The 20,059-nt window shown below is 38.1% G+C and overlaps 1 protein-coding gene across 1 annotated transcript in view; it reads right to left on the reverse strand.

Moving 5' to 3' along the window:
- The window catches only part of prkg1b (protein kinase cGMP-dependent 1b), a 198,856-nt gene that overhangs the window by 166,087 nt on the left and 12,710 nt on the right, over window positions 1-20,059 (reverse strand). Inside the window, exon 2 of the mRNA XM_066664373.1 lies at window positions 3,137-3,303. Within this exon, the coding sequence (XP_066520470.1) occupies window positions 3,137-3,303 (167 nt within the window). The remainder of the gene's footprint in view (window positions 1-3,136; window positions 3,304-20,059) is intronic.

Genomic DNA, 20,059 nt, shown 5'->3' on the forward strand with positions numbered 1-20,059 from the left:
CATACATTGATAAGCCAATATAACACAATTGTATGATAGTCTGCCTGCTATGCTCTTGATTCTCTCTTCACAAACAAGTAAATAAAAATAAATAAATAAATAAATGAATAAATTCCATTATTAGTGATGACATTTTCTGGATAATAACTGAAATTTAAGATGGAGGTTGTGTTTGAAACTTCTCTCATCACACCAATTCTCTGATTCTCTCTGAGATTTAACACCCCCATCAAGTTCTCTCCCTCTTCTCCCCTCTCTTGGATCTTAGTAAGGGCAGACTGCCCCTCTGGCAAAAAACGGAACCCTCCCAAAGCTGTAACTCAAGTAAGTTTCTACAATTCTGTTTTCACAATTCCTCAAATACCTGAGAATAAACTGTTCTCACTATCTGTAAAACACTGAATAATGTATAAGTTCACAAATCCCAGAGCAAAACATATGCTTAAAGTATCAATGTGCTAGTCATAGTAGGGGAATGCCTTGCAGGCCATGAGTACGATTAATTCTTGTCCGCACCTCTCAGATTTGAACAATAATTTAAGAGACCTTCAAAACATTTATTTCATGTAGTCCACAATAGATTTATATTTAAATAATTTAAAATGTTTGTTGAGTGGTAATACAGGTTTTAGCTAGAAACTACATTATTTTTCTACCAAGAGGGTTAGGAGCACTTGAAGACCTTACATTTTCTTTCAAACTGCTGCTAACACAATGCCACTGGAGAGCTCAATGCACATGGAGGAAAAGGCTAAGAGTCTATGGGTGGCTCCAGAAACTTGCTACTGCTACTGTCCTCCCCTCCTTTACTACTGTTCCTCTCCTACCTCGGAAGAAGTCAGAGGAATAGAGGAGATGGGCAGTAATTGGCGAAACGTTACAGCTGATCTCTTTCAAATATGATGTTGACTACTGATGATTTGAGCCTATCACAATGCATGCGTTAAGTACACCCCAACTACTCCAGAGGCAATTGCAGCTGTTGCACAGCAATTCAGTCCATTTAATTGTGTTGTGAAAGTTTAACATCTGCTTATATTCACTATATTATATATCTGCTGCATATTTGTGATTATGTGTTACATTAGTGTGTTTGTGTACTCTCTGGGTGTGTACACAGTGATGTCACTCCAAATTTTTTAAAAGACTTCCTGGGTAGTATGGTGTATCCTCCACTAGAAGAAGCTTTGAGAGATATTTAAGCAGCTTATTGTGTCTTTAGACAGGCATCACAAAACCAGTTGCCATGTCATCAAGGAGAAGATGAAGATCATTAGGAAAAGCAGTGACATTCAGGGTTTAGAGATGAACCCTAAATCACCTAGTGCAGCTAACAAACACCTTGTGGCTCGTGTAATGAGGTGAGAGTGAGGGCAATACTACCAACCCACAGAGAACAAGGCAATATATGGTCTCTAGGGTTCCTGGCCTCCGATGGCCAAGGCATCATCCACTGATGTGATATAAACCTGGGAGGAGGGATCTTTTCTGCTGTCTATAGTAGGTTTGTTCATTAACACACTAGAGAAATGATCAATTTAAAACACCTGACTATTAGCATCCACATTGTCCCCCTGTTGGTGGAATGCCCTAACCTTGGAGTTCTGGACAGCTTGGTTATGTGCATGTAGAAGTGTGCCCCCCAACCCCCATCCAACACAGGCATCTAAATCTACAGGTTGAAGAGAAGACAGAAGGAGACATGGTGGTGGGTGCTATGATATGACATGGGGAAGAAGTCAGTGGAGAGGTAATTAGATTTTAGTCCCTCTTAGTTCTGAGCAATACAATTACAAAAAGAAACAAGGCAACCCTAGCTTAGCCGGACCGCCATTATCCATATAACCATAGTCACAGAGCTTTTTCTGGCATTTCGAAAACAGGAAAGCCCAAAATACATCCCCTTGTCATTGGAAGGTGTGGAGAAGCTTTGGTGCTTCATATCAATGTCTTTGTTTACATGTGATTTTTATTATGTGATTGTGTTGTACAGAAAATATAGAGGGCAGGGCTAATACATGCAGAAATATAAAAGGAGCACAACATTTTGTTCATAATATATAACACCGGCATCAGTGTTTTTCTTGTTAATTTTATTTAAAAATAAATACTAGATGATCTACCACCAAAGGACAAAGAAGACCAAGAACATTTTGTTGATTTAAAGAATCACAATTACTTATTTAGTCAATGTAACAGGTTAAAGCATGTGAAGTTTAAGGAGGCGTGGGCAGATATATGGAGTTTTATAAACACACTAACACCACAAAATGTCTCCCCACCACTTCCCTTTACGATTTTTCAGGCAAATACACACACTCACGTGAAGTAAATCAAATTCAGCAGTCCTCCTTTCTGTGTGAGGTATTATACATGTGTAAATGTGGCTGAGGTTTGAGCCATCCTGCTGAGCTTGTGAACTAACCAACGCTGAACTGATACTCTGGCCAATGTGCATGGTGTCACACCAAACACAGCCTCAGAAACAAGCACAAACTGAGCAGCAGCGGATTTTTATTAACTCAACATTGTTTATACGTTTGTGAGAGCATTGTTTGCCACGCGAGATCAGGCAACCAGCAATCTAGTTTTCACAAAGTAAGAAGCCTTCAAATGGGTCAAAGGTTTGTTGTTTAATCATCTTTACTCATCTTGTTACTATTTCAACTTCTTTAAACACTTGTGGTGGTAATAATATGGTAGTGTTGGTAGTGTTTCATGATACAAACACTGACAACATATTACCTTTTTATGGTGAGAAAATTATATTATTATATATATTATATTATATAAGTGAGTTTTTCATTATCTCATCAAAATTATTTACATCATTCTAGTAGTCTTTGTGGAACTGAGTTATTCTTTGCATACTATGTGTTTATATTTTATGTTCTAATAATAATAAATTTAAATATGGTACAATAATGATTATTTGGTGCATTCTGTCTGAAGTTTTTAAAGGATGTTCTTTAAAAACTTTAACGCTGTTACAAAATTATATTTTGTGATAAATATTGAGATTGATCGATATAAACAACTTTATTGTAATAACATTTCTGACCATATTGCTCAGCTGTATGCTGTTCCCAAAACTAATTCACACGGTACCTTCTCTATTGAACATATAGCTGCTTACCTTCCATAACATAGACAAGGGACCCCACATCCCCCTCTTTAATGATGCAGCTTTCTTTGTCATACTCCACCGGGTACATGCAATCCACTATCTCCTGAATTTGAGACAGCTCCAGGTTCTTCATGAAGTCATTGTCCAGAATGGCTTCTTTGATTAGCTCCTTGGATCTGTAGATGGGGACAGACATAGAGAATGGAGGGTGTTTTTTGTTTAACGACATAAACCATGAAAGAAAATGGATGATAGAAGAAGAATGTTCACTTTTATGAAAAGAAGAACAAAAGCAGCAACTCCCATGGTGCTTCAGTGATATTAAAACAGTCTCTCTGAAAAAATTCAAAGCTTCTTTTAGAGAAGCCAACACTTTTTCAAAGGCTCAAAGACCCTGTTTATACCAAGCTCTTTCATGGGACTAGTATGAGGATAGCATTCTGAATACATTTTAACCACATTCGTTTACACTTGGTAGTCAAAAGTGATTGCTGTGGAAATCAGTTCTGTCCAGGGACCAGCCGTGTACACCCTGCTTGATTAGCCTCCACTATTCATTCATTCATTGATTGATTGCCTGTAAGCGCTTGTCCAGTTCAGGGTCATGGTGGGTCCAGAGCCTCCCTGAAAGCAATGGGCACAAGGTGTGTTCCCACCTTGTGCCCACTCTTTTGAAGTTTGACACATTTCACATATTCACTCCTAGTGACACTTTTGAGTTGCCAATCCATCTGGCGGTGGGAGGTAACCGGAGCACACAGAAGAAGCCCACGCAAACACAGGGAGAACACACGAAACACCTCACAGATAGTCACCCAGAGTAGAGCTCGAATCTACAACCCCAGGACCCAGTAGTCCCAGTAGTTCTGCTGAATTTGACGAAAATATTAGTTCATTGTTTCTGCTTCGTTTCAGACCTATTCTATTCAAAAACAGCCAGTGACAATGTGGTGTATAGACAGATAGAGGTTGAAATGATCCTGAAACTACATGGTTTCACAGATGTAAACAGCTGTAAAACTTATTTCTTGGTTACTGCTTCTAACACAAGATAATAATATCAGTTCTTTAGAATAATGAGGGTAAAAACAGACATTTTAATGTGTGGCTGGGGTAATGGTTAAAGCCACTGCCTTCAAGTCATAAGAATAGGGTTCATTTCCCTGCTCAGGTTAAGACACACTCACACATTCACTCACACACTCACACCTATGGACACTTTTTGAGTCGTCAAATCACCTACCAACATGTGATTTTGGACAGTGGGAGGAAACCGGAGCACACGAAGGAAACCCACACGGACACAGGGAGAACACACCACACTCCTCACAGACAGTCACCCGGAGGAAACCCACGCAGATACAGGGAGAACACACCACACTCCTCACAGACAGTCACCCGGAGGAAACCCACGCAGATACAGGGAGAACACACCACACTTTATCCTCCCATGGATTCCAACTCCACACTGAGACACCATCGTGCAGTAGCTCAGAGAAGACACACTATGAGGAATTCATTGATTCTTTACCTCAGGAGAAATGTAAGTATTACTAGCCTTCACTTATAACAGCTTGAAAAATTTGCAACTTAATACCACTTTAAACAACAAGTAAAATGGGTTTGTTGCTTTCCACAGTCACTCTTAAACTTACTTAATGTTGTCCATAATCATAATATTTTTTTTTTAATTGTTCTATCATACAATTGTAAAAAGCTGGCTCCCCCCTTTCGATCATTTTTCTTTGTAAGCGGCGCAGCTCCAGTGGAATCATGGGATGTGGAAGTATGGAAGTATGTGATTTCAGATGCAGCCCAGCCCTTTGTGGATAAGATTGATGACCCATGATCTAGGTGAATGGGTAAAAGTAAAACGATGCATCAACTCCAATCTGGCTGTTCTCATTCATATTGCATGTCCACAAATCTGATATGTTTTCGATTTCAGACCACATAGCAAAATGACTGAAATCTATTTTGACACAACTGTATTTGACCTGTCTACATAGCCCTGAAAATTTCTGCTCAGGACGACTGCAAAAAACCTCACTGACTGTACATGATTTGAACAAAAAAGGAGAAAAAATACAGCTCGCTCACTTTAACTGCTGCACTGAGACTGATCGTTAAAAAATGTCATCTGATCTGATGAAAATTGAATTTGACATGTCCATAAAGCCATGAAAAGATTAGATTTGAGTCACGTTAGTGCAAAAATTTGTGTCACTTTAGTCTGACAATGCAGTGTTTCTGCTACTAATTTTTGGCGCAGCCCAATCAGAATTTAAATAATTACATGAAACCAAAAGCATAGGGCTTTTATTTTAGAGTGATGAATACAGGAAGTGCTGTTTTTATCTATATGCACCTATTTAGTACAAGCATTTTTAGACAAGCATTTTAGTATATTAGACTTCACACATTCATCACACATTCATTCCTAGAGTCACTTTTGAGTAGTCAATCCACCTACCAATGTGTGTTCTTGGGCTGTGGGAGGAAACCGGAGCACCCAGAGGAAACCCACGCAGACACAGGGAGAACACACCACAATCCTCACAGACAGTCACCCAGAGGAAACCCACACAGACACAGGGAGAACACACCACACTCCTCACAGACAGTCACTCAGAGGAAACCCACGCAGACACAGGAAGATCACACCACAATCCTCAAAAACAGTCACCCGGAGGAAACCCACGCAGACACAGGGAGAACACACAAAACTCCTCACAGTCACCCGGAGGAGACCCACGCAGACACAGAGAGAACACACCACACTCCTCACAGACAGTTTTACAGTTGAAAACATTTAGAATGTTACTTTCGGTTTGGCACATGCTGCCTAATGAATGGAGCTGGTTTAGATTCTACATATAAGTTTTAAAATAGTGCTGTCAAGACTAATGTGTTCATTTTCAACATGGATAAATAATATGTCCAATTTTGACCCCAACATTTATTTAGGAAATTAAGAAATTCAAAATTCATCAAAATTACACTTAGATAACTATAATAAAGAGAAAAAAATTCCTGAGGAGGCACAGTGGCACAGCAGGTAGCATTGCTGTCTCAGAACTCCTGGGAATGGGATTGTGGGTTCGAGCCCCACTCCGGGTGACTGTCTGTGAGGAGTGTGGTGTGTTCTCTCTGTGTCTGCGTGGGTTTCCTTCAGATGCTTCGGTTTACTCTCAAGGTCCAAATACACGTTAGGTGGATTGGCAACTCAAAAAGTGTCCCTAGGAGTGAATCTGTGAGTGTGTGTCACCCTGCAAAGGACTCCAGGGGGTGTGTTCCTGCATCCGCACCCAGGATAAGGATTACAGAAAAAAAATAGATTCCGCTATCCAATTTGTCATACATACTACACTAACTTACACATGTATTTGTTTTATTCCTTCCCAGACCAAAAATTACTTGTATTTTAACTTTATCATAAAATTTATCATAGAATATTGTTGCAATTAAAAAAAGTATTGAATTGTATTTGTGATGTGTTGATTGTATTGTTCTTAAACTGATTCTTTTATTTTAATCAATTTAAAAGCTTCAGTCTTAAGAAAGAAAAGTGTGATTATTCACAGTAAATTATGTAATTTTTTTTATCCATCCACAGCCAGACTTTAAGCATTTTTTCTTTAGGGCAAAAAAAAAAAAAATATATATATATATATATATATATATATATATACACACACAATATATACACACACACACACACACACACACACACACACATGAGTGTGTAAACCCGTTAATCAACAACATTTTTGTTGTTGTTTCAACTTTTAGGTTGAAACAACTGAGAAACAGGCTACAGGGGGACCATCTGGCAGCGTGTATGATACAGAGCCTAAACATGCCACCTCTGGCAGAGTTTCCCTATGATAGAACCATGGAGCTCTTTTTTAAAAAGAAAACACAGAAGATTAACTGCTCTAAGGCTGCAGTCTTTGCAACTGAATTTATGAAACTAAATAGTGTGTAAAACGTATTGTGTAGTGTAATCTTCTTCACATTTTAATTAATTTTGCACTGGTTGGGGGCGGGGGGAGTGTGAGGAGGGGGTTGTTAAGGGAGCCTGCCACCTTTGCAAAAAAAAATTCTAGAGAAAACACTGTGATGTGAATATATACAAGAGAATTTCATGAATTATGATATACATTGCCTTTGACAATTAAGATTTTAGACCGCTCTTTGTTATTGTATTATAATTTTTTTCCGTAGTAGTTCTGGTGTAGTTTGCACATCTTTTAAAACATTATTTCTAAGAATCTCTTATGAAACAGAATCTTAGAAACTATGTTTTCTGTTATGCATTAGGTGGCCTTGCGACTGCGTCAATGAAACGCCCTTTAGAGGTGCATTTCAGAAGACGCTCATTTCCGTCCATGCTCCGGTTGACTTTAATTACGTTATTATGCCAATAGCGCAAGTGAGAGAAGCTCCGTCTGCTTGAGAGAAACCACTTTCCCTCAATGATGAAGAATTATGATGTTCTCTGGGGCCTGGAAATGGCACATGCGCTTGAGCAAACCTCAAGCAGAGTACAGAAGCTCTGCATATTGATAAATGCTGGATGGACTGGGTGCAGAGGTGACTTTGAGCCACTTGAAAATTTAACCTGTTTGCCCCTTGCTTCACCTAATTTGCCTAAGCAGAATCTACAATAGCAATACGTCAAAAGCAGGACCTGACTGATACGGGTTTCTGGGGGCTAAAAATTGTGATAATAAAAACTGATAATATGAGCAATATGATTTGATATTCAACATTAATGATATTCTGTAATCATGTTAAAAAAGAAGACAGTTTTACATTTTAATAACACTTTACATTGTAAATATTAATGTGTATGTGACTGAAGGTGGAGTTAAATAATAATAATAATAATAATAATAATACCTTTTATTTGTTGGTGCCTTTCATGACACACAAGGTCACCTTACTTTAACATACAGTAAGTTATTACACCTACAACAAACTGATGATCACAGCACACAAGCATAAAACAAAGGTATAAAATGTGTTAAAGTGAATAGGCCTGTTTAAAAAGCTGGGCTTTCACAGCATTTTTGAATTCTGCAATGGAAGGCAATGCTCGAATATGAGTGTTCCAGAGTTTGGGTGCAACATAGGAGAAGGCCCTGGCACCCATTGTGTTAAGATTAATTGTTGGTTCTGCGAGAAAGCCTGCTGAGGAAGATCGCAAAGAGCGGGAAAGTGTGTACAACTGAAGGAGGTCTGTGAAATAATCTGGGGATAGATAATAAAGTGCCTTGAATGTCAGTTGTAAAATTTTAAAATTGATCCATTGTGATACTGGGAGCCAGTGCAGTTGGATAAGCAGAGGTGTAACATGCTCAGTGGACTCGGTGCATGTGATTATCTGTGCTGCTGAGTTCTGGATATATTGGAGTCTTTGAATGAGTTTGTTGGGAATGCCGCCAGAATTGCACTGCAGTAGTCAATCTGTGACTAAGACTTCTGTAGAGTGCTGTGAGAAGATGGGCCGTAGTCTGGCGGTATTTCACAGGTGGAAAAGCAATCCAGGAGACATTATTTATGTGGGTGGAAAAAGAAAGGGTACTGTCTAAGATAACACCAAAGCTCTTAACATCGGTGGACACTTATGATATCCTCGTCAATGGAAAGAGAACTAATATTATTTTTTGAAAGCGCAGTCTTAGCTCCAATAAGAAGTACCTCAGTTTTACTGCTACTGAGTTTTATGTAATTAGTTTTCATCCATTTATGTACATCACAGAGATGTGCAGTGAAAGTGACCGGAAGAATACTAGAAGTTGGCTTAGTGGATACATACAGCTAAGTGTCTTCCGCATAGTAATTAAAATGAATGCCATAATGCCGAAAAATATTTCCAAACAGAAGAAGATAAATGTTGAACAAGAGTGGTCCCAACACTGAACCCTGTGGAACTCCATTACAGACTGTGGAACACTCTAACCTGTGAGTCTGGATCTGTACAAAGTGTGTCTTGTCAGCAAGGTAGGAGACAAACCACTGATACACAGTACCACAGACCCCAATGGTAGTCAGATGATCTATGAGGAGCTGATGGGATATGGTGTCAAAAGCAGCACTGAGGTCAAGGAGAATAAAAATAGAAAGTAGGCCAGAATCAGCTGCTCTGAGGAGGTTATTGGTTATCTTAACCAGTGCAGTTTCTGTGCAGTGTTTAGGGCGGAAACTAGATTGAAATCTTTCAAAGAGATTATTATTATGAAGGTAAAGCTGGTGTTGATCTGCAACCACCTTTTCAAGGATTTTGGAAATGAATGGTAAATTTGAAATTGTTCGATCGTTATTTAAATCAGAAGGGTCTAGACCAGGTTTATTCAGATTTGTCCGGATTATGGCCAACTTTCAATGACTGGGGAAATACACCTGTGGTCAAAGAAGAGTTAATAATTCTACTTATGATGGAAATGATTGAAGGCAAACAAGCCTTTAGTAAGGATGTGGGAATTGGGTCTAGATAACAAGTAGACATATTAGACTTGGAAATGAGTTCAAAATGTGTAAATGGTGTAAAACACACCATAGTGGCAAAATTGGACATTTGAGCAAAAGTGAGAGCAGAGAAATGAGAGAACTATGAGGAATAAGTGAAAAAGAAGGAGAAGAAGAAAGGAAACAGTTTAAAATAGAACTAATGTGTGTCATGTTTCTGATCACTTTTTTACTGGTTCAGCTGTGTGCCTCATTATCATTTAAAAGAATATGCCCTGAAATGAGTTGTTCTGAAAAGGGCTGTTCAGACAGGGTCAGATCTTTGCTTTGGTTTTGATCCTTGTGGTATTTTGACAAAGCATATCAAATATTTCAGTAGGACCCCGTTAGGAAAACGAAATTCTGCACACACAAACACGCACACACACACTCTCACTAGAGGTACTAGGGGCAATGAACACACACTTGGAGCAGTGGTAGCCATCCCCTGCACATATTATATGTCACATTAAATATTTGTATTCTGTTTTATTATCATTTTTGTTTCCATTAAATGTCTTTAAAACTTTGTTACAACATATTGGTTGGTTTCCAAGGTTTAATTTGAACACAAATATAGTGTTATATTGCTTACCATAATGGTGCTTTGTGTTTATAGTGGTGCTGACAATAATCCATTAATGCATATTAAAGCTCATGGGAATTTAATGCATTCATTTTTAAACAGAGCAGCACAATGACGCAGCAGGTAGTGTCACTGTCACACAGCTCCAGGTGACAGTCTGTGAGGAGTGTGGTGTGTTCTCCCTGTGTCTGCGTGGGTTTCCTCCGGGTGCTCTGGTTTCCCACGGCCCAAAAAACACGCTGGTAGGTGGATTGACTGCTCAAATGTGTCTGTAGGAGTAATTGTGTGAGTGTGTGTAGCCCTGTGAAGGACTGGCGCCCCCTCCAGTGTGTGTTCCTGCTTTGGAAGTGTGTGTTGGCTCCGGACCCACCACAACCCTGAACTGGATAAGTGGTTACTGGCGATAAATGAATAAATTCATTTTTTTAACATTTTTTAGTTAATTGTTTTACAAAATTTGGCCACAACTTCCTCCCCTATTTCACACTTTTTTGGAGTCTAGAGACTTATTAACATTTTTATTTGTTATGTAAATTAAATGTCACCACTGTTGAGTCCAGAAGGGAGATTACATTTTATTTATGCTGTAATATGTATTAAATATCAAAACAAAATCTCATTCTGACCCTTTCTCCTCCTTATCCTGTCTCTCTCTGACACACACTAAAATACACAGAGCTCCTTTTTCCATGTTTGAACTACCAGCTGGGTTGAATTTCTCCAATAAAGCTTCCGTGTCTGATGCTAAAACTCTCCCTGAAACATTTACTCCACAACTTAAGACTCTAATCCATAAATCACCAATACTACACTAAGATATTATAGTAAATTATAGTTTGTAATGTATATAACCCTACATATTTATCTCCCTCCCAGAAATACACGGAAGTGCTAGCAATTTTATCAATTACTTTTTGTAACATTTAAATATCCATTAGCTATTAAAATCTTCAGTCTTATTAAGGAACGACATAATTAACTGTGATTAATCTCAGAAGATTGATTAATAGATTAATTATACACCTCAAGCACACACTTGGCATTGAGCATGTTGAACTTAGACTTGTGCAGCTGCTCTAGTGTCCCATTTCATCTCATGGGTTTCTAAAAAAATTGTTCAAACCGCAATTAATTAATTATTTAATTATAAATAATTAACAACCTGTATCACTAAGGCATGAACCTTGAACAAGATGAACTCACTGCTCATAAGGGGTGCCTCCAAAGTCATTTATGATGATTTAAAGAACACTTTAAGAGTTAATGAATCATGGATATGATTCATGAATCATGGAGCCTCTAATGTGCTTCTTCTCTCATCCAGTGCACTACTGTCTGCTGAACAGTGGATGTGGACTGGAAAAGTGTTAGCCGGCTGAGAGTGACTAAGCCATGTGTCAGCATTTTGTTCCACTACCACAACCGCATAATTAACAACATGATATCTTCTTCTTTTACTGACCTCAGTCTGAACTATACACCATTGAGGCTAGTAACTAGAAACAGTCATGAAGTATGTTAACTGGCCTAGATGAGCCTCAGCTTGTGCTAAAGTTCTAACGAGCTGCTCCTAATGACCTTATCTTCGCCTGCAGCAGCCATAAGAGCCACAACAGGTAATAACATGGAGATACGCTTTTAATGAAGAAGCCATTAAGACTGCAATTTACTGAGCTTATTGTACTCATGTATTTCTGTTCAATGATGTTGTGACGAAATGGAAATCTGACCTGAAATATATTATAGATATTTTCAAAAACTGAGATATTCCTTCCTCCTTTTTTGAACATATCCCTGTCCTGATAGGGAAACGGCTTCTTTGCCATGCCAGACCAGGAGGTGGCCATAGTACCTCTTAAAGACAGACATCAAAACAACAGGAAGCATGCGAGAAACACTGAGGTTTAATCCCAAACAACTCCATATGCCCTATGAATTTATTCATTCATTCATTATCTGTAACCTCTTATCCAGTTCAGGGTCGCGGTGTGTCCAGAGCCTACCTGGAATCATTGGGCGCAAGGCAGGAATACACCCTGGAGGGGGCGCCAGTCCTTCACAGGGCAACACAGACACACACATACATTCACTCACACTCACACCTACAGACAATTTTGAGTCGCCAATCCACCTACCAACGTATTTTTTTTTGGACTGTGGGAGGAAACCGGAGCACCCGGAGGACACCCACGCAGACATGGGGAGAACACAACAACTCCTCCTATGAATTTAGGGTACGGTGGAACTTTGCTCTGCGTTCAAAGAAATTGCTCCAAAAGAGGACTTTTGTCCTGTGACTTCAGTCATGTGGAGGTGGTTTGGAAAAAAATATCAATATTATATATATATATATATATATATATATATATAGGGGCTGGACAATGAAACTGAAACACTGTCATTTTAGTGTGGGAGGTTTAATGGCTAAATTGGAGCAGCCTGGTGGCCAATCTTCATTAATTGCACATTGCACCAGTAAGAGCAGAGTGTGAAGGTTCAATTAGCAGAGGGTAAGAGCACAATTTTGCTCAAAATATATCAAAGCACACAACATTATGGGTGACATACCAGAGTTCAAACGAGGACAAATTGTTGGTGCACGTCTTGCTGGCGTATCTGTGACCAAGACAGCAAGTCTCTGTGATGTATCAAGAGCCACGGTATCCAGGGTAATGTCAGCATACCACCAAAAAGGACGAAACACATCCAACAGGATTAACTGTGGACGCAAAAGGAAGCTGTCTGAAAGGGATGTTCGGGTGCTAACCCGGATTGTATCCAAAAAACATAGAACCACAGCTGCCCAAATCACCGCAGAATTAAATGTGCACCTCAACTCTCCTGTTTCCACCAGAACTGTCCGTCGGGAGCTCCACAGGGTCAATATACACGGCCGGGCTGCTATAGCCAAACCTTTGGTCACTCATGCCAATGCCAAACGTCGGTTTCAATGGTGCAAGGAGCACAAATCTTGGGCTGTGGACAATGTGAATCATGTATTGCTCTCTGATGAGTCCACCTTTACTGTTTTCCCCACATCCAGGAGAGTTACGGTGTGGAAAAGCCCCAAAGAAGCGTACCACCCAGACTGTTGCATGCACAGAGTGAAGCATGGAGGTGGATCAGTGATGGTTTGGGCTGCCATATCATGGCATTCCCTTGGCCCAATACTTGTGCTAGATGGGCGTGTCACTGCCAAGGACTACCGAACCATTCTGGAGGACCATGTGCATCCAATGGTTCAAACATTGTGTCCTGAAGGCGGTGCCGTGTATTAGGACGACAATGCACCAATACACACAGCAAGACTGGTGAAAGATTGGTTTGAGTCACCAGATCTAAATATTATTGAGCCACTTTGGGGTGTTTTGGAGGAGTGAGTCAGGAAATGTTTTCCTCCACCAGCATCACGTAGTGACCTGGCCACTATCCTGCAAGAAGAATGGCTTAAAATCCCTCTGACCACTGTGCAGGACTTGTATATGTCATTCCCAAGAGATGCTGTATTGGCCGCAAAAGCAGGTCCTACACCATACTAATAAATCATTGTGGTCTAAAACCAGGTGTTTCAGTTTCATTTTCCAACCCCTGTGTATATATATATATATATATATTATACAATGTCAGAGTCTTGGAAAGTTACAGTCGTTAACAAAATAAGCATATGTTTACACATTTATTTGCTGTTTCTTCAAAATTTTTGAAATTGTTAGATTTGTAATAAAGTAAAATATTATTAAATATAATTTAAATAAGAAATTAAATATATTCTTAATTTAATATAATTCATATTAATATAAAATGTATTTTGTTGCTATAATGTGTTCTTGAAATTAAAATAGTACTTTTCAGCGTTTAGTCATATCGCCAAGTATATCGCTATCGCCAAAATACCCTACCTCTAACGGAAGGCCAAAACCCAGACAAAATATCCATATCCATATGGAATGGGCCTCAATATGCTGGGAATTTCTTGCAAGTATACTGACATGCCATGTTAACCTCAGTATAAAAACCTCCCAATACAACTTAATGTATTAATTCCCTTTTACTCTGTGTGCTATGGTGAATGGAGAACAGAACGTCACACAAATCAAAAAAAAATCAGTCACACAGACCACGGCGTATTTTGAATGGCTAACCACACGTCCATAAATCATTCATCACCATTGTCTTGGTGAGATTACACTCAAAACTTGGGCCACATACTAAACAAGACTGACCTGAATAAGTGCTTGCGTGTGATTTATGGAGCCACTCTGTGCCCAGGCGAGTAACTGACTCTTTCGACATTGGTCTTGTGTGTCTCCCCTGTCCAAAAATTCCCAAATATTGACTCAACACTTGAATCACTGATAAAAATAGGTAAAAATCAATTTGTTTTCAGTTTGGAATATTACCTCCACACCCATTAAAATCAAATGGAGAGAAGGGCCAGATCCGAACCTATATCTTCACTGGAGTACTATATAGACATCATTTCCTTTACTGTGTGGGGCTCCTGTTCACACAAAAATGCAGTTGTTGGTCACTGACAACAGGTTTTTGAAAAAGCTCTACAAGGTGGAGATTTTTGAAAACTCGGTTGTTGGTGTGGTTGTGTTTGAGCCACACAGCTCTGTTTACATTAGCAGAGCGTGTTCAGAATCCTGTATGTGTATATGTGTGTATGTGTGTGTGTGTGTGTGTATGTGTGTGTGTGTGTGTGTGTGTGTGTGTATGAGAGAGAAAGAAAGAAAGAAAGAAAGAAAGAAAGAAAGAAAGAAAGAAAGAAAGAAAGAGACTGACGAGCCATGATGAGCTTATCTGCTGCAGGTTCTACTGTGTTCTACTGGGGGATAACAGAAGAATATTATATATTATACAACTCCTAGCCTACTCCAAATGTTACATAGTGCAGTTTCTTCAGTGCTGAGCTTGGAGTAGCAGCGACAGAGGCTTTTTTTCTCCCTATTACAGTGAAGTATCCCAATAATTCCATAGCTGTAATTTTAAGGTAAAAATACAACCTAGTGTTGCTTTAAATCATATTATAATATTCTTATAACGATCTCAAAATGAGAAGCATTAAATCTATTAATTAGAGTATGATTAGTATGATTTCACTCGCTAGGTCCATTTGTTCTGCTGCAAAGATGAGCTGTATGATCTAAATTGGCCCTTCAGCCACTCTTCAATCAAGAGGAAACATTTCAAGCACATGCGACCATGGAGCAGTTCTCAATAAACATACAGACCAGCTCTGGTAATTGATACACTGGCACAATTAAGCTTTTGTAGAGACCAAAGGCTCCTTTTGGTCCTGTTCTTCATTAGTGAGATCAGAAAGGCCGCCATTGCAGAGAGCCAAATTTTCTCTTTTGAGTTTGGAAACCACAAATGCTGGCTTGCGTTTCCAAACCATCCTCAAACAAGGCTGTCCATCATTGCATTGAAGGGGAAGACCGTGTCCAAAGCAAATGAAATGTCACCTCTAGTCAGATTCCTCAGACTGAATCCGAGTCTTTGATATGAGGGGTCATCATTAGAGAATCATGGCTGTCTGCTTGCAGGAATGCTGATGTGATATTTAGCCAGATGGAGTCTGGATTTGTTAGGCCAAGCTGAATAACCCTCAGACAATCTGGCATCTACTGTCGGACAGGACACTCCGTGCAGCCGTTCCGCCGTTGGTTGGCTGTCCGGTCTCTTCACAGGCCGTAGTTTATAGTGTATTTCTTAGCCACCCCTTCACTCTTTTGTTTAAAAAAGATTTATGTGCGCAAGGCCTGGTAGGTCCAGCTCAGAGCCACTGCCTTAAAAGGAGAAAGTATGCTCTCTGGGATGGATACATTCCGAAAAAAAAAAAAAAAGAAGCAAGAAACCCTTTACAGGGGCCTTGGACAGAGACAGATAGAAGGTTCATTATCTGTTCGCAATGACTCAAGACAAGTCATTCTCTTTAAGCATAAGGTCATTGTAGTTCATAAGACTTAACTGTTTTCTACATTTAATAAAAGTAATAACAATGGTCTTAGGGTCTAATTGTGAACCTTATAGACTTTATTACATTATCTTTTTCCAGAAGGAGCTGCAGTTATATACGAAAGGAGCAATACAAATAAATAGGTTTAATGATTTGCATGAAATCAGTGCTTAAGGGTTAGGAGCTCGGACATCTGGGAGGGACTCGGAGTGGAGCCGCTGCTCCTCCACGCCGATAGGAGCCAGCTGATGTGGTTCGGGCATCTGGTCCTGATGCCTCCTGGACGCCTTCCTGGTGAGGTGGTCCGGGCATGTCCAACGGGGAGGAGGCCCCGGGCAGACCAAGAACACTCTGGAGAGACTACATGTCTTGACTGGCCTGGGAACGCCTCTGTATACCCCCAGAGGAGCTGGAGGCAGTGGCTGGGGAGAGGGAGGTCTGGGTTTCTTTACTCGGACTGCTTCCCCCGTGACCCAGACTCGGATAAGTGGTGGAAAACGGATGGATGGATGGACAGTGCTTAAGGGAACACTAGGTATTATTTTTACCTTAAATTCACTGCTTCAAATCCTTGTGATTCTTTATAGACCTTTAACGGTGAACAAAACCTCTGTCATTGATACTCCAGGCTCAGCACTGCAGAAACTGCATTATGTAACCTTTGGGGGAGGGTAGGAACCGCTCCCCCCTCCCTCATTTGCCCTTGCCTTTGATTCCGAGATAATGCTATAAAAGTGAATTACATTCTGCAATTCTAGGGGGAGCCCAGAAGCAAAAACATAGCAAATCTTATCTAGTGTTCCTTAATTCGTTCATTCATTCATTGCCTGTAACCACTTATCCAGTTCAGGATGGTTCAGTAGTGGGCCTACCCCGAATCACTGGGCGCAAGGTGGGATCATACCCTGGAAAGGTGCCAGTCCATCACAGGGTGACACATACTCACTCACACCTATGGACACTTTTGAGTAGCCAGTTCACCTACCAGAGCACCCAGACGAAACCCACACAGACACAGGGAGAACACACCAAACTCCTTATAGTCAGTCACATGGAGTGAGGCTCGAACCCCCAACCCCAGGACCCTGGAGATGTGTGATCTCAACACTACCTGATGTGCCATCGCCCACTAGCGTTATTTTAACTAAACTTAAAGGTATAAAAACAACAGAATATGGTACATATTTGCTTCCTAACTAAAGGCACTGAGGGTGTGTTTATAGGCAGTGAGAGTGTGTTTATAATAAAACAGTAGTACATCCAGGCCACACACACTTTTTTGCTGTACTTTATCAATGAGTTACCCTCATGGATTCCACCTGGGTGGGAGAAGCAGAGTGTTTTCCTGTGATTTCAATGTTGTTTCAATGTCAAGGATATACAACAAACACACTGAGGAAAAGTTCTATTTGAGTGTGCAATTGAATATTTTCCAAGCTAGAGTGTCTTTTTCATGCATCTCAATGCTGCGCTTTAGAGAGCAGTACTGCTCTTTTATTTCCTTACCATTTATGTAGAATATAACATGATGAGACTTTTTCACGGTTACATTTCTACATCAGCCGCTATGTTTTCAGAATAGTGATGCAGTTAAGAAGGCAGCGTTCAAATAGACACTGGAGTATTTCTGTCTATGCCATTCTTAAATGGAAATTTTACTAAGAATTTTGCAAAATTGTCTACATTTACCACAGAAAACTCTGTAGATCACATGGTGCACTCGATAGGTTTTATCCAAGAGGGTGCCAAGGCCCAAGACACTCTCTCAAAAGGTTGTAGTGTAGCAAAACCCAGAGTCAGAGACCTCTTTCCCACTGCAGGGCCAAAAGCTTCTTAAGTGCTTTCCATACCATTCAATACCGCAAACAAACCTGCGGACGCTTGCAGGATATTTAGCCAATGGAGAAATATTATAAATATATATATTTTTTTTTAAATATATAATGTATTTGTAGCTATAAATTTTCTCAATATTATATATATATATATATATATATATATATATATATATATATATATATATATATATATTATGTATGGCAAGCCAAACAGGAAATATTTAATGAACTTTGATATATATAGAATGAACGCTGATATATATAGAATGAAAGTTGATATATATACAATGAACTTTGATATATATAGAATGAACTTTGATATATATAGAATGAACGCTGATATATATAGAATGAACTTTGATATATATAGAATGAAAACTGATATATATAGAATGAACGCTGATATATATAGAAAGAAAGTTGATATATATACAATGAACTTTGATATATATAGAATGAACACTGATATATATAGAATGAACTTTGATATATATAGAATGAACACTGATATATATAGAATGAACGCTGATATATATAGAATGAACATTGATATATATAGAATGAACGCTGATATATATAGAAAGAAAGTTGATATATATACAATGAACTTTGATATATATAGAATGAACACTGATATATATAGAATGAACTTTGATATATATAGAATGAACACTGATATATATAGAATGAACGCTGATATATATAGAATGAACATTGATATATATAGAATGAACACTGATATATATAGAATGAACGCTGATATATATAGTATGAAAGTTGATATATATAGAATGAACTTTGATATATATAGAATGAACACTGATATATATAGAATGAACGCTGATATATATAGAATGAACATTGATATATATAGAATGAAAGTTGATATATATAGAATGAACTTTGATATATATAGAATGAACACTGATATATATAGAATGAACTTTGATATATATAGAATGAACACTGATATATATAGAATGAACGCTGATATATATAGAATGAACATCGATATATATAGAATGAACACTGATATATATAGAATGAACGCTGATATATATAGTATGAAAGTTGATATATATAGAATGAACTTTGATATATATAGAATGAACACTGATATATATAGAATGAACGCTGATATATATAGAATGAACATTGATATATATAGAATGAACATTGATATATATAGAATGAAAGTTGATATATATAGAATGAACTTTGATATATATAGAATGAACGCTGATATATATAGAATGAACTTTGATATATATATAGAATGAACTTTGATATATATAGAATGAACGCTGATATATAGAATGAACTTTGATATATATAGAATGAACGCTGATATATATAGAATGAAAGTTGATATATATACAATGAACTTTGATATATATAGAATGAACTTTGATATATATAGAATGAACGCTGATATATATAGAATGAACTTTGATATATATAGAATGAACGCTGATATATATAGAATGAACGCTGATATATATAGAAAGAAAGTTGATATATATACAATGAACTTTGATATATATAGAATGAACACTGATATATATAGAATGAACTTTGATATATATAGAATGAACACTGATATATATAGAATGAACGCTGATATATATAGAATGAACGCTGATATATATAGAATGAACTTTGATATATATATAGAATGAACTTTGATATATATAGAATGAACGCTGATATATATAGAATGAACTTTGATATATATATAATGAACTTTGATATATATAGAATGAACATTGATATATATAGAATGAACTTTGATATATATACAATGAACGCTGATATATATAGAATGAAAGTTGATATATATAGAATGAACTTTGATATATATAGAATGAAAGTTGATATATATAGAATGAACTTTGATATATATAGAATGAAAGTTGATATATATAGAATGAACATTGATATATATAGAATGAACTTTGATATATATACAATGAACGCTGATATATATAGAATGAAAGTTGATATATATAGAATGAACGCTGATATATATA

Source organism: Hoplias malabaricus, chromosome 3 (assembly GCF_029633855.1).
Source record: "Hoplias malabaricus isolate fHopMal1 chromosome 3, fHopMal1.hap1, whole genome shotgun sequence".
Taxonomy (NCBI): Eukaryota; Metazoa; Chordata; class Actinopteri; order Characiformes; family Erythrinidae; genus Hoplias; species Hoplias malabaricus.